General features: G+C 39.4%; 1 protein-coding gene across 1 annotated transcript in view; it reads left to right on the top strand.

The window, feature by feature from the left end:
• taf11 (TAF11 RNA polymerase II, TATA box binding protein (TBP)-associated factor) overlaps positions 1-21,552 on the top strand; it is a 472,816-nt gene extending 451,264 nt beyond the window's left edge. The window contains exons 2-6 of the mRNA XM_051924662.1: positions 3,174-3,350; positions 3,596-3,741; positions 4,145-4,232; positions 4,361-4,457; positions 19,824-21,552. Coding sequence (XP_051780622.1) covers positions 3,189-3,350; positions 3,596-3,741; positions 4,145-4,232; positions 4,361-4,457; positions 19,824-19,954 — 624 coding nt within the window. The 5' untranslated portion in view covers positions 3,174-3,188 and the 3' untranslated portion in view covers positions 19,955-21,552. The remainder of the gene's footprint in view (positions 1-3,173; positions 3,351-3,595; positions 3,742-4,144; positions 4,233-4,360; positions 4,458-19,823) is intronic.
• The last annotated feature ends 462 nt before the right edge of the window (positions 21,553-22,014 follow it).

Raw genomic sequence — 22,014 nt, 5'->3', positions numbered from 1 at the left:
CCGTACAGTGAAGCATGGTGGTGGCAGCATCATGCTGTGGGAATGTTTTTCAGCGGCAGGAACTGGGAGACTAGTCAGGATAAAGAGAAAGATGACTGCAGCAATGTACAGAGACATCCTGGATGAAAACCTGCTCCAGCGTGCTCTTGACCTCAGACTGGGGCAACGGTTCATCTTTCAGCAGGACAACAACCCTAAGCACACAGCCAAGATATCAAAGGAGTGGCTTCAGGACAACTCTGTGAATGTCCTTGAGTGGCCCAGCCAGAGCCCAGACTTGATTCCGATTGAACATCTCTGGAGAGATCTTAAAATGGCTGTGCACCGACGCGTCCCATCCAACATGATGGAGCTTGAGAGATGTTGCAAAGAGGAATGGGCGAAACTGGCCAAGGATAGGTGTGCCAAGCTTGTGGCATCATATTCAAAAACACTTGAGGCTGTAATTGCTGCCAAAGGTGCATCGACAAAGTATTGAGCAAAGGCTGTGAATACTTATGTACATGGGATTTCTCAGTTTTTTGATTTTTAATAAATTTGCAAAAACCTCAAGTAAACTTTTTTCACGTTGTCATTATGGGGTGTTGTGTGTAGAATTCTGAGGAAAAAAATGAATTTAATCCATTTTGGAATAAGGCTGTAACATAACAAAATGTGGAAAAAGTGATGCGCTGTGAATACTTTCCGGATGCACTGTATAATATATATATATATGCACCCACACTCCATGCAATTTCATTATCAACCAAGCTTGTGGCTGCAGTGCATAAAATCGTGCAGGTACAAGTCAGGAATGTCGGTTAATAATCACATCAACCACCAGAATGGGGAAAAAATGTAATTTCGACAATGGCATGATTTGTTGGTGCCAGGCCAGTTTGAGTAATTTTGTAACTGCTGGGATTTTCACACACAACAGCCTCAAATTTACTCAGAATGATGCTTTTAAAAAGGAAAAAAAAAATCTAGTGAGCAGCAGTTTTGCAGATGGAAACACATCATTGGTGAGAGAGGTCAGATGAGCATGACCAGACTGGTTTGAGCTGACACAAGGCTGTGGTAACTCGGGTAAACACTCTGTTCAACTTTGGTGACCAGAAATGCCTCTTGGAATGCACAACACATTGAAACTTGAAACTTTGAGGCAGATGGGCAGCAATAGAAGAGGACCACGCTGGTTTCCACTCCTGTTAGTCAGAAACAGAAAGCTGAGGCTGCAGTGGGCACAAACAAACTGGACAATTGAGGACTGGAAAAACGTAGTCTAGTCTGATGATTCTCGATTTCCGTTAAGGCGCACAGAAGTTAGGGTCAGAATTTGGCACCAGAAACATTCATGCACCCAACCTGCCTTGTGAACAGTGTAGGCTGTTAGTGGTGTAATGATGTGTGGAATGTTTTCTTTGCACACTTTGGACCCTTTAATACCAATGAATCATCACTCGAATGACATGACCTATTTCAGTATTGTTACTGACCATGTGCATCCCTTAATGTCTACAATTTATGCAACTTCTAATGGCTACTTCCAGCATGATGACACACCATAATACAAAGCAAAAAATGTCACGAACTGGCTTTGTGAACATGACGGGGAGTGCAGTGGTCCTCAGTCGCCTTTCCAGTTACCGGAACTGAATCCAATAGAACACCTTAGGGATATGGTAGAATGGGCGGGTCACAGCATGAATGTGCAGAGTTGAGGCTGTTTTGAGAGCAAAAGGAGGCCCTGCGTAGTATATGCATAGTGTTCCTGAAATTCAGTTTTTGTGATATATAGTAGCCAACCCGCTACGCTGCATAATGACGCCGCTTTTTTAATGATTTTTAAGCACTGGGAAAAAATGAACATTTAAAAAATTACTAATTTAATAAACCACCAAGAAAATTAACATTGCAACAATGCACGCTACGAACCAACATACAATCATCGTTCAGTACACACTGCCTACTCATGTGCCCACCGCCAAATCCTTAGTCGCTTTCATTTGTGTACAGTCCACATGCACCTGGGAGTCACGTTGACTGTTCATTTTCCAAACACCGCCTCGGTCGCTTTTTGTCTCTGCTACAGTCCACATGCATCTCTGAGCCACGTTGTCTTTTCATTGTACTGTTTCCGGCTGCTTTTCTATATATAATCCACCAAGTCACCCGACCATGGTAGTAGCATTGGGGGAGGGGGAGGAGGGGGGGGATGGGGTTGTGGTGGTGTGTACAAAGGGCAGGGACGTAATCAGTGCAAGTGTATGACCCGCACTTACTGGGAATTCCTCGTTCGTGGGGAACAATTGCAAGCTCCGTTCTCCAGCACGAATGGGATTCAATGGCTTACCCACACCTATCGGCGCCGGGTAGACACACGTTGATCCATTCAGTGTAGTGTGCATGCAGTACCAGACATCCAAGGGCATCACAGACCTGTTAATGCTCAATCTCACATGGCTGAATGCCACTTGTCCCTCTAAGAAGTTGGACGCTGACCACTCTTGGGTCTCAACTATTTAGCAGGCGGGAGTCTCATTCGTTTTCTGAATTAACCAGACAAATCGCTCCACCAACTAAGAACGGCCATGCACCACCACCCACAGAATCGAGAAAGAGCTATCAATTTGTCAATCCTCTCCGTGTCCGGGCTGGGTGAGGTTTCCCGTGTTGAGTCAAATTAAGCAAAAGGCTCCACACCTGGTGGTGCCCTTCCGTCAATTCCTTTAAGTTTCAGCTTTGCAACCATATTCCCCCCCCCAGAACCCAAAGACTTTGGTTACCCGGTTGGCCGCCCAGCGGGTCATGGGAATGACGCCGCCGGATCGCCTGTCAGCATTGTTTATGGTCGGAACTACGACAGTATGTGACCGTCTTCGAACCTCCGACTTTCGTTCTTGATTAATGAAAACATTCTTGGCAAATGCTTTCACTCTCGCTCGAATTGTTGTCGGGCGTGTGCCATGGTCGACTGCTTATTGAATTGTTGGTGGGCGGGGCTCTGTGAGTTGTCATCATATCCCATGGTCTTAGCGTTGGCGGGCGTGGCTTTGCCGTGCGTATCCCATGGTTGTCTTGCTTGTTCTGTCGGCTATGCCGTGCGTATCCCATGGTTGTCTTGCTTGTTCTGTTGGCTTAGTGAATTATATATATAGAGATATATAAAATACACATTTTTTTATTTAAAGGTTTATTCCCATAAAATGGCAGAACTTCCAGAAGCAAAAAAGGAAGATGCAGCAATGCCACTGGAGACCACAGCAGATTCCACACATGCAGTAAATGATGTCAAGCCACTTGAGGAGCAGAATGAGAGACCCCAAAATATTGGAGAAAGTGAGGTAGTCAAAGAGCAGGTAAAAGAGGTAAGGCAATGGTATTTGTGATTTACTTGTTTGCAGAACCACAGTAGAGAAACATTTAACAAGTCTGTTTTCATAAAATAGTTTTGTGAAGAATAAGTAAACCTTTTCAGAGACACCTCAGTTGACAATTTGTGTTATTTTTTCTGCCTTTTCAAACTTGCCTTTGCAGTCTTCAACACAGTAGCATTGCGTGTAAAATGTCAATTTTGTCTTTGTTTATAACAACAATCATTTCCTGTCTGCAGGCAGCATATGAAGAATCTGTCCCTCATGAAGAAGGAGAAGCTTCTTCCACCTTCCAGGCCACACCAGCAAAGAAAGTGAAGGTGGAGGCAGAAAAGAAGAAAGAGAAACGGCATAAGGTGGATGAAGATGAAATACAGAAGATGCAGTGAGTTGAGATTTGCTGTACAAATATACCTTGTGTATTGCCCTATTTATTTTTGGAGCTGTAGTAAACATTTCCTCTTTGTTAGTGTATACAAGTTGTAGGATGTTAAAACAACAGTGCAAATATATGCAGTTTATATATGTTTGTTGATACAGCCTGAGGTATCAAGCTACCAAGTGATGTGAATATACATGTGTGTGCATATGCAATTATGTATTAAATAAGAAATTCTTTTAATGAGCTTAAGTATCTTAATGGCCTTTTTGGTATAGATTTTAATATGAATGACTCCTTAACTGGGTAAGTAATTTTAGAAACATATATGACATAGTCACTGGCAGCACTTTTTATGACAGATTATGTAAAAATTAGAATTGACAAAGAAGTATTTTTTTTTCTGTAGAATTTTAGTCTCATCATTTTCCGAAGAGCAGCTGAATCGATATGAAATGTACCGACGGTCAGCCTTCCCTAAGGCAGCCATTAAAAGGGTATGTTTTTAAAATGCTAAGAAGTGTTAATTGTAAAATGACAATTCCTTTAAAATAGTTTGCCAGACTGTATGCATTTTCTGTCAAGTACTAAATATGTCTTCTTGTTTTCTTTCTCTATCTTATAGCTCATTCAGTCCATCACAGGCTCATCTGTGTCACAGAATGTAGTTATTGCAATGTCTGGTATTTCAAAGGTCTTTGTGGGAGAAGTGGTTGAGGAAGGTATGTAGCTTATGCTTTGTTATTCATTATTTAATCGGAAAGGACTTGCATGCTAAGGTTATTGTTCTGAACTAAAACTTAAAAAAAATTCTGTTAGAATTATTGTATGTGGACATTGTAAGAGGAACAAGTGGACATTGTATGAGGGCTTAAATCTTACAATCTTACAAATTGAATTGTGCATTCCATCCATCACATTGGCTCCCTTGTCAATAATCAAGCAGATTAATAATTCCCCAATAAGACTGCACAATAACACTGGTCTCTTTGGATGGACTTTTGGGGGAACTTATGATTTAAAATTTTAGATGCTATTGTACTGAACTGCCAATAACTGTAAATGTAATGCATGTACTACACTGAGTTATGGGTCCTTTAGACTACATATGTGTAATGTATATTAAAAAAAAAGACTTTTAGTTTTTTTTAACACTGGCTTTTGTCATTCTGTGTACCACTTAGTAATGGATTCTGGGCAAATATTTAACAATACATTCATACCTGTTTCTCTGTATAGTTTGCCACTCTTTTCTCAGTGATTTGGGGAGTAATCACATTGGAGATCACTTAATCACTTGGTATTTTTTAACATGCTAGAATTCTATGAGGAAGCAATACAATAAGAGTGGTGCATATGTTATTATTTATCTTGATGTTTCAGAAGGCTGTTGATAAAGTACCACATGAAAAATTAGTGATCAAACTAAAACAATTGAGCATTCAAGGCATGGTGTGTAGGTAGGTACAAAATTATGTCAAATGCAGGAAGCAGAAAGGGTTATGATGAGACAGACTTTATCAGAATTAGGTGATGTTAAAAGTGATGCCGCCCCTAGGGGCAGTTGTGAGGCCGCTGCTCTTTTTAATGTACATACACATTCTAGACTTGAATATAAACAGCAATAGTTTTGGTCTCTGTATTATTAAAAAACAAAACAAAAAAAAAAAACATGGCAGCACTGGAGAAAGTGCAAATTAGAGCGACTACGCCAATTTCGGAAATGAGAGGTGTGTGAGCTATTAGGAGAGACTGAAGGAGTTGAACATTTTCAGTTTAAGTAAACAGATTAAAAGGTGACATGTTTGAAGTGTTTAAAATTAGGAAATGAATTAGTACAGTGGACACCAGTGGTTACTTTAAAGTAAATACTTCAGCAAGAACACAAAGGCATTGTAGAAACCTGTTAAGAGCAAATTTCAAATAAATGTTTGAAAGTTTTTCGTCACACAGAGAACCGTAGACACATGGAATAAATTACCAGGTAGTGTGATGGGACAGTAATATTTTAGCATTGTTTTTTTTCCCCAAACGTTACAGGGGCTGAAGACGTAGTGTGGTATTAAACACTCTTCCTGGTCTCCTTGTTACCTAATGTAACACACAGCTAAGAGCTGTGCCCAGCAGTTAACAGCCGTAAACATATATACACAGAAAACAAAACAACAGGTTAAAACTACAAAGTTAAGCTAGAATGCCAATGCAGCCTATATCATACACACAGTACTGTGTAAATGTCTTAGGCACTAAAGATAATATTAAAAAAAAGTCTTAGACAATTAGTTTATGGTGTGGCACGGTGGCCCAGTAACACTGCTGCTTTGCAATCTGGAGACTGGAGTTCATATCCCAGGTGCTCCTTGAATGGAGTTTGCATGTTTTCCCTGGATCTGTGTTGGTTTCATCTGGGTGCTGTGGTTTCCTCCCTCATTCCAAAGACTTGCAGGTTACGTGAATTGGCCCTAGTGTGTATGTGTGTGTGTCTGTTCAGTCAGCGATGGACTGGTTCCCTGTCCAGTGATTCTCTTTTTGCCCAGTGGCCAGTGATCGCTGGGATAGACTCCAGCTGCTCCACAACCTGTTAGGAAGATGGAGGGATGGGTAATTTTGTGTCTTCTTGATTAGTGTGTCAGTAGGAAAGACTCTAGCGTTCCAAACATTCCCTTTGCAAACAGTGAAGCAATATTTCAGAATACGTGATTGTCCTTAAAGAAATAAACCAATATAGTTGGGAACAGCTGTGTAAATGGAATAAAACTGGGAAAGGGACAGCCATATTAAAAAGGTAAAGCTGTGGTAGATTTGGCAGTTTAACCTGGAAATCTTAAGCCTTGACAAAAGTGTGTATAGTGACAAAACACAAGGTGGTCTTCCTGCAGTGGAGGTTCCTTGCGTGTTTGGGGGCTGCATTTCCACAAACAGATTTGACAAAAAATGATGTCCCACGTCCCAACCCCCACTGCTGAGAAAAACAGGAGATTCTTATCCATCCTGCAGTGCCATCAGGAAGGTTTCCAATTGCTCCCAGATTCACTCTGTAGATTGATGATGACACAAAACACATGGCCAAAACTATATACAGCGAAAAGAGGAACAGGGAATCCTCTAACAGACTTAATTGTTCCCACAGAGCCATGATCTCAGTGTCATCAAATAGTCTGGGATATCTTGCAGTCAGAGGCTGCTTGGAACAAAGGACCACATAAGTACATTCAGAAATTGCATGCAAATGGACCTGAGAGAATTGCTGCTGTTTTTTGGGCAAAGAATGGTCACACCAAATATTGATTTCTTGTTTGTTCTGCTTGCATGACTTAGTTTATTGTTGTTCATAGTATTATTTTTGAAAGTATTACCACTTAAAAGCATTTTTTCCACAAGTGCTTCTGGCGTTTGCACAATACTTGTCCTTATGCTTGACTGTTCAGCAGCCTTATGACCTGTGCATAGAAACTGTCCCTGAGACTACTTGAGTGAGTGCCAGTTAGTGCTGGGCGGTATACCGGTTCATACCGAAAACCGTTTTTAATTTTTTTTATGATATGGATTTTTCTTATACCGCAACACCGGTTTAAATTGCCTAAACGACGTTCGGAACGTGGCGCAAGTGGGGACCTTTTTCACTGCTACACCACTAAACACAGATTTGTTGCACTAGGGCTCTTTTTCACTGCTACACCACCAAATAGTGGGCGGTAGCATAGGAATGCTGCGTGGTGAAAATGGACAGAGAGCCTGGAGATACTTTAGTTTTAAAAGGTCAGATGTGTAAATACTGTTTCTATACTATTGGATAATACTGCAAGCCAAGTTGTACTTGTTTTATTTGTTTTCAATACAGTGTAATGTACCTGGGTACTGTGTAATAGTGTGATGACATGTTTTCAAACCCCGTCATAAGTTATATAGCACATTAAATGTTTTGTGTTAAGTGATTCTTAAACTGACTTCTTCTTGCACTAGGAGGAGGCGCCGGCAGCAATCGCCGCACAGAATACATTCACTTCATGATCTTCCTTCTCTCTGAACATTTAGAATGCTAAAATAAATACTTAATATAATTTTCATGGTGAAATGCATTAAAGCATGCATTAATCATATGGGGGCACGGCGGCGTGCCTGCCTTGCATTTGCATGTTTTTCTGGTGGGTTTACTCAGCGCTTCAGTTTCCTTTCAAAGTCATGTAGGATGTGGGGTTTTGTTGTGCTACAGTGGTGTGAAAAACTATTTGCCCCCTTCCTGATTTCTTATTCTTTTGCATGTTTGTCACACAAAATGTTTCTGATCATCAAACACATTTAACCATTAGTCAAATATAACACAAGTAAACACAAAATGCAGTTTGTAAATGGTGGTTTTTATTATTTAGGGAGAAAAAAAAATCCAAACCTACATGGCCCTGTGTGAAAAAGTAATTGCCCCCTGAACCTAATAACTGGTTGGGCCACCCTTAGCAGCAATAACTGCAATCAAGCGTTTGCGATAACTTGCAATGAGTCTTTTACAGCGCTCTGGAGGAATTTTGGCCCACTCATCTTTGCAAAATTGTTGTAATTCAGCTTTATTTGAGGGTTTTCTAGCATGAACCGCCTTTTTAAGGTCATGCCATAGCATCTCAATTGGATTCAGGTCAGGACTTTGACTAGGCCACTCCAAAGTCTTCATTTTGTTTTTCTTCAGCCATTCAGAGGTGGATTTGCTGGTGTGTTTTGGGTCATTGTCCTGTTGCAGCACCCAAGATCGCTTCAGCTTGAGTTGACGAACAGATGGCCGGACATTCTCCTTCAGGACTTTTTGGTAGACAGTAGAATTCATGGTTCCATCTATCACAGCAAGCCTTCCAGGTCCTGAAGCAGCAAAACAACCCCAGACCATCATACTACCACCACCATATTTTACTGTTGGTATGATGTTCATTTTCTGAAATGCTGTGTTCCTTTTACACCAGATGTAACGGGACATTTGCCTTCCAAAAAGTTCAACTTTTGTCTCATCAGTCCACAAGGTATTTTCCCAAAAGTCTTGGCAATCATTGAGATGTTTCTTAGCAAAATTGAGACGAGCCCTAATGTTCTTTTTGCTTAACAGTGGTTTGCGTCTTGGAAATCTGCCATGCAGGCCGTTTTTGCCCAGTCTCTTTCTTATGGTGGAGTCGTGAACACTGACCTTAATTGAGGCAAGTGAGGCCTGCAGTTCTTTAGACGTTGTCCTGGGGTCTTTTGTGACCTCTCGGATGAGTCGTCTCTGCGCTCTTGGGGTAATTTTGGTCGGCCGGCCACTCCTGGGAAGGTTCACCACTGTTCCATGTTTTTGCCATTTGTGGATAATGGCTCTCACTGTGGTTCGCTGGAGTCCCAAAGCTTTAGAAATGGCTTTATAACCTTTACCAGACTGATAGATCTCAATTACATCTGTTCTCATTTGTTCCTGAATTTCTTTGGATCTTGGCATGATGTCTAGCTTTTGAGGTGCTTTTGGTCTACTTCTCTGTGTCAGGCAGCTCCTATTTAAGTGATTTCTTGATTGAAACAGGTGTGGCAGTAATCAGGCCTGGGGGTGGCTACGGAAATTGAACTCAGGTGTGATACACCACAGTTAGGTTATTTTTTAACAAGGGGGCAATTACTTTTTCACACAGGGCCATGTAGGTTTGGATTTTTTTTCTCCCTAAATAATAAAAACCATCATTTAAAAACTGCATTTTGTGTTTACTTGTGTTATATTTGACTAATGGTTAAATGTGTTTGATGATCAGAAACATTTTGTGTGACAAACATGCAAAAGAATAAGAAATCAGGAAGGGGCAAATAGTTTTTCACACCACTGTATATTGACCCTGCTAGTGTATGTTTTGCTTGTATTCATCCTTCGATGGGCGCAACTCTGAATGGATGGCATAATTAAACATGTAAAACGAAGATATTTTTTAAAGTTCTGAACACTCCGTGGGCTAAGTTTATAACTAGTTTTAATTTCACAAAGACGTTTATTGTGTGGTGATTGGTTATGTGGAGAAAGAAAAAGGACGGATAGGAACTGGGGTTTTGGTACGTCAGATAGCGTGCAATAAAGAAAGCCCGCTCAGAAGAACATGCATTGAATTCTGTGTTCATGTCTCCGACCACCAGATCACAAACCCAACATTTACACAATATTTAAGTTAAACCTGTGCGATAGCTATTCATACATCCAGTTTTTTGGAGCCTCGTCACACCTGCCATAAAGGTCTCTACACTGAACATACACCTGGGGACCCCTTACTGCGAGGGAGCAGCACTACCGCCTCACTACCGTGCTTTTTTAATACCTGCTTTAATGCATTTCATCATGAAAATGATATCAAGTATTTATCTTAGCATTCTAAATTTTTAGAGAGCAGGAATACCATGAAATGAATGGATTCTGTGCGATGATTGCTGCCTCCTCTTAGTGCATAGGAAGTCAGTTTAAGAAGCATAGTGATTAACAACTGGGTCGGGGAAAACAACACAAAGCATTTAATGTGCTGCATTAACTTATGACGGGGTTTGAGAAAATCAAGTAAATTAAACATTGATTTTAGGATGAAGTTTAGTTTATGACATTCTACTTTAATTATAAAGTAAACTGTGAAAATAAAGTGGAAATGTTGACTTTAATCTTGACATAAGTGTCAAAATTAAAGTGGAAATGTCGAGAATAAAGTCAGCATGTCGACTATACTACAAACTACTATACCGGTAGTTTGTTTTTTTTCTTCCCTCTTTACTGTTTTTTTTTTTCTTCACCGTGGCCGTAATGCACTTCCGTAGGGCTATACCACAAATAGCATTATACAGTAAATGCAAGTTGCAGTTATTTTATTTATGTATATAGCTTAGCTTGAAGCAAGGTCCATATTAATGTAGTTTGCCTAAATGATGGTACAGTTGGTAAGGATGTCATCACAAAGTTGTACTTGTTTTATTTTATTTTAATTTGGTGAATACTGTGTAATGCACCTGGGCTTGAAGTCTTGAAGTAATAGTGCAGCTATCAGTAATAATACTATTATTTATTTTATTGTTATTATTTATTAGTTTAAATATTATGCAGTTTATTGATGGTAAAGTTGTTGAAAAAGTCACTTTAACGTGTCAGTGGACAGAGATAGTTAACATTAACAAAGTGTAGTTGGTTCATAAAAAATATTTACTATTTATTCCTTTTCTAAGACATGTTCAGTGCAATACAAGTTTTGACAAGCACCTCTGGATATTTTACTAAGTCTAAAGGCCTCTTTGGATGGTTGAAAATATGTTGTCAAAATCATAGTTTAAGTTTTTGCAAAATTTGTTCAATAAAAAGGTTCTATATTTTGACTGCAACTGTCATGCAATGTGATTCCTTCTCTTCATTAGTGTCACCCCCTTGAAAACTATCACTTTATGGGGCCATGCAGACCTGTATTAATACTTGTGTGCACATTAAAATGTTTTTTTATACAATGTACAATTCTCATAACAGTCTAACAGGTTATTCTTAGCCAGTCTACTGCAGTAATTGCAGTGGAAAATGTGGTTAACATCCACTCATGCATGGGGGAAAAAATACCGTCGAATACCGTGAAACCGGGATAATTTAGAAAAATACCGTGATATAGAATTTTGGTCATACCGCCCACCCCTAGTGCCAGTGGCCCTGTACCATCTGCCACTAGAGAAGAATGAGAAAATTAACTGTGCAGGACGGATGAGGTCTTTAATAATCCTGTATGCCTTTCTAAGGCTGTAAGTGTTGTATATGTCCTGAACAGGAAGGCAGGTAGGTGCTAGTAATGTTCTGTGCTGCCTTCACTACCCTCTTCAGGGATTTCAGGTGCCATACTAGAATGTTATGCTGCCAGCAAGGATGGGCCTTACTGTGAGAAAGCAGCAGGCTGATGTAGTGAGTACTGCTGCTGCCTTCCCAGCCTCCAAGGTTTGAACCCCATGCCCATTTGTTGTCTGTGTGGAGTTTCCATGAGCTCCATGTGGTTTGTGTCTGCAGGCCCACATCCCCAAAGACATGCTGGTTAGTTTAATTGCCAGTTACACATTTGTCTCTTGTTGTTGGTCCAGAAATGAAGTAATGCCCTGTCCAGGGCTGTTTCTTGCTTTGCATCCAGGGCATACTCCAGCTGTCTGTGACCATAAATTCCAGTAAGAAGTTTTGAGAATGTTCTGCTATGTGGCTGAGCAGCCTAGAATATTTGTGCCGATTGTGCTGTTAAATACTTACTGTATATGTGTACGTAATTTTTAAACAAACCATTTACAACATAGTAGGAGGAATTGGTAGCTAAGAGAAATACCACACAGGATGACTCTGACTTTTCTGTGCCTAACAGCTTTAATTGCTTGTTCAATTTAAGCACTTAATTTGGCTGAGTGGCAGGAGTGTGTTTTTGTAAACTTAATTGATAGCAGCTGGCACTAGGAAACATAAGAATTGGCAGACGTTTTTTCCAGCTTTTAGTGTAATGTCTCCCTTAAATCCAGGGAAGTGCATTAATATATACTGGGGATGAATTTCCATATGAATGGTGTGAGAAATGCCCTTTTTAACACATGAATATTTTGCCTAAAATAACTTCCGGGGTTTCCATTCAGTGGTTTGAGTACAACAATAGTATAACCCTTAGCAATTTTTTTTGCTCCTGCTGTTGCAAGTGCATTGAGTAATTGTGTTGCAATTAATGTGTAAAAGATGTCTCATCCTGGTTGGTGGTTTTGTGGTAGGGCATGCTTTTTTTTCTGTACTTATTACTGCTTTGTGATTATGCTGTCACATGTTCACAATTATCTACTTGGCATTAGGTCTGTGTTTTGAATAAGCTGATTTTTGCAGGTCAGATGTAAAAAGGTATTTTTAACCTGGGGCACAAAAGATGAAAAATGAAAAAAAAAACCCAAAACATTCTCATCTGAAAGAGCTATTGTTCAAACTAGTGTCATCACATGCTGTATTAAATGACCGTTACTGTGGTGGAGTTGTGGATTACTAACATTGTCATGTAATCAAAGAGAGAATTTTTAGAGTAAAAAGTGAAATTTATCTGTTGGTAAACTTTAATGAGCAATAAGGCCTGACAAATTGTAGCCATTTATATCCTGTCTTACACACGCCCAAGAATAACTTCTAGCATCTGGAACTGCCCATTAAAAACCTGGAGCCATCTTACCGCTGAAGAGTCTTCATTACCATACATATAAACTGCCTAATTTCCACTTAAGTAACTGCATACCTAAATTTTTTTGGGTGTGCTAAAGTCTAAAATAAATACTGTCGGTCCTCAGTTTGTTTCATTAGAAGCTCCCCATCCCATTGGACCAGTCTAGAGAAATAGATCTGCACTGTGCAGTGACCCATATCTAATTTGTGACACTGGGTGCACACAGTGGGACCACCACCTCCATCTAGTAAGTGCTTCCACTACCCAAATAACAAGAAACCTGTCCTTTTCTACACTTCTGCACTATGAGACTTTTTCTGCTTTTTATCAGGGATCTCATTCTCTGACTGCACTGCCCATAGGACAAAACTTAATCCTAGAGACTAATACAAACACAGACGGGTCTTGGGTTACGAAAACATTCTACTCCTGTCGCAGTGCATAAACAGACTTTGTAGTTAAAATGTGCACTTAAGAATGTTTGTTATTGGAAAATTGGCAATGCTTAACTACTTAACTTACTTAACGGCATCAATGTTTCAAACTTATTGTTACTTGATTGTTAACCTCTTTTGCAAGTCAATTTAGATAAAAGCATCTGCTAAGCAAATAAATGTAAATGTAATAAAGTGACACTAAAGAATTATAACTATTCTTAAAAATTTTGAATCATGCGTATGCACAGCATGTCGACCTCATGCTTAAACATTGTAGTTTTTAATTAAGTACCTCGTGGAGTTGGAAAAACTGTACCCTTTTTTCTGCTTTTGTGATGTACAGATCCAATGTAGTCTCTGATCTTTTTTCTTTTTCTTGTCACTACCACCACTTTTACTTCCACTGAATGCATGTTTCAGGGCATACTGATGGTATAACTAAAATCCAACCCTCACAGATGGAACACATGCAAACAAAAGCACAAAATGAATGAAAATGGTGACTAAGTACATGCTTTACTAGTATGTATGAATATGTAGCAGCCTTCACATTGAGGAAGGTTGCCACATGTTCATACACGTGTAAATGCTTACATTTTTTACTTATGAACAAAGTGATAGTCACTAGTTGAAAATAAATTGACATTCAGTTGAAGTGAAAAATGACTGGGTTTTTATGTGGTGATTACCTTAATTTGAGACCTGCCTGTACATAGAATTATCAAGCATCTGATGATTAAGTTAATGCAAAATGTTTCTTATTGTGCTCAGGGAGTATAAACTTGACTTTTTTTCCCCTTCAATTGCAACATTATCTTTAATTGTGTGAGTTGAAATCGGTTCCACCTATTATTAAGCCACAAATGAAAAAAAACTCTTCTCTATTGGGTAATATAGTACATCATTTAAAATAAAATTTAAACATAACATTAAAACTGGTGTGTGCATACACATACGTGTATCGTCAGACTATTGTGATTTAAGGTGATCAAATACATATATAAAGACTTTGTTTAGCCAAAAAAAGTACTTCACTTAATCTAAGTGGGTGTTTATTGTTTGAAATTTTATAATGACATGATTAGAACATTGTAGATTTAGATGAGAACAGCCCTACAAAGCTCACTGCTCCTATCCACTTAAATCTTCTAAAATAAAGTCAAGTTTTAAAGGTCTCTAAAGTCCTACCATGTACCACACTAATTGGTAACTTATTCCATGTGTCTATGGTTCTCTGAATAAAAACTTACTGATGTCTGTGCGAAATTTACCCTTTAACAAGTTTTCAACTGTGTCCCCATGTTCTTGTTGAATTAAATGAGGTTTTATACAACTTAAATAAAATTACAAAATAAACTCCTCTGCAATAGTTAAAATATTTAAGGTAATGCTCTGTTGTGCTTCCTGTGCACATTGTGTGACAGGCTGTGAAATGTTTAAGTGTAAGAAATTAGGCCATTTCAGGTTTAACACTAGAATTACCAGAGCCTACGAAAAAACTCGTAGATCCGGCCCACCTTAAATCGCTTCTTAAATCCGTTCACACCTCTCCGCCAGCGTCTTTTGTCCTCTAAATGTGCTGATAAAGACAAGCTGCCAGCAGCTGGCTATTCCATCCCTCCACCGACTTAGAACGTTCACAAACTTCTCCCAGCTCATGCCTTGATTGATTATCTGGGAGTGAAGTGGAGTTTTAGAGTGGAAATAATAGATCGTTATTTGGAACACACGCATTTCATGTGTGTTCCGTTTCTACAGTAATCTGTGTAAACACATTGTTAAAACAGAAACTTTTTCATATTTTAGTAATAAATGTTACAAAATGTAGTAGGCATAAACTATAGAATGTGTAAAGCCTGAGTTCCAAAGATCAAATAAACACTTTCACAAAAGGTTCAAGGATGATACAGCAGTTTCTGTGGCGTAGCGCGCTAAGATTTGCTTCTCAGAGTGCAGCAGCTTTGCCGTGCCTCACAGACCTGAGTTTGATTCCCCGCTGGGGATAAAGTGTTACTTTTTTTTTTTCTTTTTAACCTCAAACGGACATAAAAATTATAAATTGGTATGCACTGTCAGTTAATAAGATTGTTATATTTTCATGTGGGATGCTCCTTTTAAAATATTTTTTTTAACAATTGAGACTGCAATTAACATGAACAACTGTCCTTATAACTGTTATTTTTAAGATCCATAACACACAGACAGACAGAGCACTGCGTAATAGAGAGACAGACAGGCAGAGAAGTCACTAGATATATAAATAAACAGGGAAGGCGCATGTACTGAAAGAAAAAAAAGATCAACATGTGTGTTGTTCCTGCTGCACTGAATAAGCTCACCCGCTCTAACATCACCCCTCCCCCCCCCCGATCTGACTCTCTAAGTAACAGCACAAGTACAAACGCAAACCAAGTGCATGTGTGTACTGTATAATATTAACAAAAAGAGTAGCTTACTACTGAAAACAGCAAAAAGGAGTGAGTGGGGATCGAACCGGGGACTCTTGATTACACTTGGTTTGCGTCTGTACTTGTGCTGTTACTTAGAGAGTCAGATCGGGGGGAGGGGTGATGTTAGACCAGGTGAGCTCATTCAGTGCTGCAGGAACAACGCACATGTTGATCTTTTTTTTCTTTCAGTACATGTGCCTTCCCTGTTTATTTATATATCTAGTGACTTCTCTGCCTGTCTGTCTCTCTATTACGCAGTGCTCTGTCTGTCTGTGTATTGTGGATCTTAAAAATAACAGTTATAAGGACAGTTGTTCATGTTAATTGCAGTCTCAATTGTTAAAAAAATATTTTAAAAGGAGCATCCCACATGAAAATATAACAATCTCATTAACTGACAGTGCATACCAATTTATAATTTTTATGTCCGTTTGAGGTTAAAAAGAAAAAAAAAAAAGTAACACTTTATCCCCAGCGGGGAATCAAACTCCGGTCTATGAGGCGGCAAGGCCGTTGCGCTCTGAGAAGCAAATCTTAGCATGCTACGCCACAGAAACTGTTGTATCATCCTTGAACCTTTTGTGAAAGTGTTTATTTGATCTTTGGAACTCAGGCTTTACACATTCTATAGTTTATGCCTACATTTTGTAACATTTATTACTAAAATATGAAAAGGTTTCTGTTTTAACAATGTGTTTACACAGATTACTGTAGAAACGGAACACACATGAAATGCGTGTGTTCCAAATAACGATCTATTATTTCCACTCTAAAACTCCACTCCCAGATAATCAATCAAGGCATGAGCTGGGAGAAGTTCATGCACGTTCTAAGTCGGTGGGGGGATAGAATAGCCGGCTGCTGGCAGCTTGTCTTTATCAGCACATTTAGAGGACAAAAGACGCTGGCGGAGAGGTGTGAACGGATTTAAGAAGCGATTTAAGGTGGGCTGGATCTACGAGTTTTTTCGTAGACTCTGGTAATTCTAGTGTTAAAGCCTTGAATCTGAACATTTTTCTTGGAGTGTCACTTTAATTTATCAAGGGAACCCTCATTTCCACATAAATGTTTTAATCTTTCAACTACTCGGCAGTGTGCTCTGTTAGTAGGAAGGGTAACATTTCATGTGGGGTGTGTTTTGGTGCCTATCGGCGTGTGTCTCATCACACATCCCAAACATATATTTCTTTTTTTGTGATCAACTTTCTGTTGAGCAAAAACAAATTGACGACAATAAACTGACATAACATACAGTACAAAGTAACCCAATCTACCCAGCCTGAGCTAAAGGAATTATTTAAAAAAAAAAAAATTCAAGGAGTTGCAAGGTGAGATTTAAACAATTGAGCCACAGCAGAGTAGGATTCAATTGCATTGCAGGAAGCACCATTAATCCGCAAATTCAAACATATACAGTGGTGTGAAAAACTATTTGCCCCCTTCCTGATTTCTTATTCTTTTGCATGTTTGTCACACAAAATGTTTCTGATCATCAAACACATTTAACCATTAGTCAAATATAACACAAGTAAACACAAAATGCAGTTTTTAAATGATGGTTTTTATTATTTAGGGAGAAAAAAAATCCAAACCTACATGGCCCTGTGTGAAAAAGTAATTGCCCCCTTGTTAAAAAATAACCTAACTGTGGTGTATCACACCTGAGTTCAATTTCCGTAGCCACCCCCAGGCCTGATTACTGCCACACCTGTTTCAATCAAGAAATCACTTAAATAGGAGCTGCCTGACACAGAGAAGTAGACCAAAAGCACCTCAAAAGCTAGACAGCATGCCAAGATCCAAAGAAATTCAGGAACAAATGAGAACAGAAGTAATTGAGATCTATCAGTCTGGTAAAGGTTATAAAGCCATTTCTAAAGCTTTGGGACTCCAGCGAACCACAGTGAGAGCCATTATCCACAAATGGCAAAAACATGGAACAGTGGTGAACCTTCCCAGGAGTGGCCGGCCGACCAAAATTACCCCAAGATCGCAGAGACGACTCATCCGAGAGGTCACAAAAGACCCCAGGACAACGTCTAAAGAACTGCAGGCCTCACTTGCCTCAATTAAGGTCAGTGTTCACGACTCCACCATAAGAAAGAGACTGGGCAAAAACGGCCTGCATGGCAGATTTCCAAGACGCAAACCACTGTTAAGCAAAAAGAACATTAGGGCTCGTCTCAATTTTGCTAAGAAACATCTCAATGATTGCCAAGACTTTTGGGAAAATACCTTGTGGACTGATGAGTCAAAAGTTGAACTTTTTGGAAGGCAAATGTCCCGTTACATCTGGCGTAAAAGGAACACAGCATTTCAGAAAAAGAACATCATACCAACAGTAAAATATGGTGGTGGTAGTGTGATGGTCTGGGGTTGTTTTGCTGCTTCAGGACCTGGAAGGCTTGCTGTGATAGATGGAACCATGAATTCTACTGTCTACCAAAAAATCCTGAAGGAGAATGTCCGGCCATCTGTTCGTCAACTCAAGCTGAAGCGATCTTGGGTGCTGCAACAGGACAATGACCCAAAACACACCAGCAAATCCACCTCTGAATGGCTGAAGAAAAACAAAATGAAGACTTTGGAGTGGCCTAGTCAAAGTCCTGACCTGAATCCAATTGAGATGCTATGGCATGACCTTAAAAAGGCGGTTCATGCTAGAAAACCCTCAAATAAAGCTGAATTACAACAATTTTGCAAAGATGAGTGGGCCAAAATTCCTCCAGAGCGCTGTAAAAGACTCATTGCAAGTTATCGCAAACGCTTGATTGCAGTTATTGCTGCTAAGGGTGGCCCAACCAGTTATTAGGTTCAGGGGGCAATTACTTTTTCACACAGGGCCATGTAGGTTTGGATTTTTTTTTCTCCCTAAATAATAAAAACCACCATTTACAAACTGCATTTTGTGTTTACTTGTGTTATATTTGACTAATGGTTAAATGTGTTTGATGATCAGAAACATTTTGTGTGACAAACATGCAAAAGAATAAGAAATCAGGAAGGGGGCAAATAGTTTTTCACACCACTGTATTTCTAATATTAGTTGGCTCTGTGTAAGGGTGTGCATGAGTGTTTCAGGAGTTGGACTGATATCCTTGGACATAACATTTTGTTTTCCCACAGCCTTATAATGAAAAAAGCAGGTTCATAAAGTACTTGGGTGTACTTTGATATATCAGTGCTCACCTACTCTGGATTACTTTGGAGTCTAGTTCACCTAATATTGCCAGTGTTGGGATGTGGGAGTACACTGGGGCATTAAAAAAAAACAAAAAAAAACCTGTGCGCCACATGAGAAGAATGCGTGAACTCTACAACAGGGGTGGGCAATGTTGGTCCTGGAGAGCTGCAGTGGCTACAGATTTTCATTCTAAACCAATTGCTTAATTAGAAACCAATCCTTGCCAGTCTCAGACCTTATTTAATTTTATGGCTTGTTAATCTGCAATGTAAGGTTCTAATATCGTTGATTTTTTTCCTTTCCTAGTATGTCATCAAAATGATTTGAAGCCTAAAATTGATCATTTTCAGTCTGTCACATTTTTCTATGAAGTGTTTCGTTAAATCAAACAGTGTATGATGAACACACACAGGTGTAAATGGAAACAAGTTGGATGGTGAACTGCTGGCTCTTCTGTCATTTACAATCTTATTGCTAATAGGGAGCTATTAAAACACTGAATGCAGCTATTTAAGATTGAAATAAGTAGTTAAGGGTGGGGAACTTTAACAAGCGAGACCACTAAAATGAAGAATCAAAATGTCACTTAAGCAGTAAGTGTGTCATCAGCAATAATTTACTTCTCATTAAGAAACTGTGCTGGAACAAAAACCTGCAGCCACTGCGGTGCTCCAGGACTGATGTTGCCCACCTTTGCTCTAGACCATTGGTGGTAGTGCTGGAAATCTAAAGCTGCAGCATCACTTAGTGCATCATCAGATATGAATGCTTTAATTAATTTGTCATCTTGGAGACTAATGCGGCTCAGCTAAACTGAAAACCTGTTTTTTTTTTTCTTTTTTAGCTCTAGATGTCTGTGAGAAGTGGGGAGAGACTCCTCCTCTGCAGCCAAAGCATTTGAGAGAAGCAGTGCGGAGACTGAAAAACCGTAGCCAAATTCCCAACACCAAGTACAAGCAGGTCCTCCTGCTTTGAGGCTTCACAAACCAGGGTTTGCCAACATTTTAGTACATGTCACACTCGGAGCCATTTCATCCAAGCACTTCTACGTGCAAAGAAATGTCCTTAGGCTTCTGAGAAGGAGGGTTGACTTTACCTGATCCTGCTACCACTGGTAGATTAGTGGCTTTTTGTGTCCATTAGCTGTACACTGTCAAGCATCAGGTAAAAAGGCTAAAAGAGGCAGCAGCAAAGGGGTTTGAATTATTTTATGACACTGTTTTATGAGATAAAATCTTTTTTTTTTTTTTTTACCTCATAAATGGACTATACAGAAAAGCTGGCGATACCTGAATTACAAAATGCTACGTAGTAGTGGACGTTTGCACAGCTGCTGAAAGAAAATGCCATGCAATTTCAGGATGTTTTATGATGATTTGTTTTATGAGGTAAAATGTAAAAAGGGTTGTGTTTTTGTTTTGTTTTTCCTCTTCTAAATGGACTGTACAAAAAGAACCTGAATTTGGTGGCTCCCATTATAATATGCTAAGAAGAAATGGAGAGTTGTGGATACTGAAAGGAAGCACTCTGCAATTTTGAGTTGGGGCAGAATTGCAAAGGTGATCTTAATGTGCAATAATATAAACATTTTTGCAACAGATTATATTCACTGGGGATTGTCCATAGAAGCGAGGTGTCGTGTTCTGTTGGCAGGTGTCCTCTCTGCGTACCCTTCATAGACTCGCTTGAATTCTGTCTAAATTAATCCCTGTTCATCAAGTAATACAGCAGGGATCTTTGAAACTGCCATTCATATGTTCAGTACAGGGCAAGTCCTACGCAGTAATACGGACAGAGTTTTGATTAAGACATAAAATTACATTTTGGTGCATTTGTTTCAGATATGATCAGCACTATGGTTAAAACCAGGTGTGCAAGAGCGATTCAGTAATTTTTTCTCGTATTGGAAATTTAAATAAAAAAATTGATGAACACTCTTGTCTCCAAGTTCTTGCACCTCTTCTCTCATATGCCAAGCTCTGTTTGGAGTCTCACTGGCCAGACAGTCAAATGTTTCAGTCACATAGTGCCAGGCAGCTTTAAAGCGTACAACACCTACCTACCCCACTAAAACTTTCCCAAATCTGCTGCGGTTAACTGTCAGAAGTGGTCACATCTGTAGTATTCTGGCAGTTGGAGGGGCCTCTGAGAAAGCGTTACAATTCCTAGGCAACATTATAAGTAGGGTGAAGATCGACATACTCGTATAAAAACTCTGCTTAATCAAATGGTCATTTCAAGCATCCCCACAATCTAAAATACATCAAGACGTTTTAGTCCTGTCATGCTTTAATGGGTTGAATTTGGTGATTTATTGTTTTTGTATGTAAAGTTATTGCCTACGTCAGCATCTTTTTGGTAAAATAAATAACTATAGAAAAAATATATACTGTACAGCTGAATGTACCAAATATACGGATGAGCAAACTGTTTCATTATGTAATTTTACTCTTGTGCATATTAGACTTTTTACATCTGTATGTTTATGTTCTTTTTGTGATGAGAATACTGTAGGTCATTTCAAATATTCATGTCTTTTCCAACAGCATAAATGACTTTTAAAGGCCTAACAAGTGATTGAGTGAACATTTAGTATTTGCATCTGCACAATAGAGCGGTACACTGTGGTGGTTTGCACCGAGTCTTTGGTTCAAATCCAGTCCCAGACACAATCGGTTCCCTGTTTGTCGAGTGTGTGCTCGCTTTGCCCTCTTTACTGCAGTTTCCAAAAACCCCCCAACACCTAAATGTTAATAAGGTTGTCCGCTCTCATCTGGGCTCATGTGATTGGGTGGCCCTCGTGATGAACTGGTGTTCTGTTCATGGCTCATTCCTGCTGGCTGGGTGAGGCCACATGAATTAAGCAGGTTTAGTAGTCTCAGCCCCACAGTAAAAGTCTGACTTGGAGTATTTGAGTGTGTGCTTTATAACGCTGTTCTCTTTGGTTCTTGGTTTCTATAGAACCCTGCAGTGAATAAGCAGATTTCAAAGAAGAGTGTGTATTTGAATTTATCTGAAACAGCAAACAAAACAAA

This window comes from Erpetoichthys calabaricus, chromosome 3 (genome assembly GCF_900747795.2).
Source record: "Erpetoichthys calabaricus chromosome 3, fErpCal1.3, whole genome shotgun sequence".
Lineage (NCBI taxonomy): Eukaryota > Metazoa > Chordata > Cladistia > Polypteriformes > Polypteridae > Erpetoichthys > Erpetoichthys calabaricus.
Note: the sequence above shows the minus strand (reverse complement) of the source record. Positions and strands in the feature narration are given on the sequence as shown.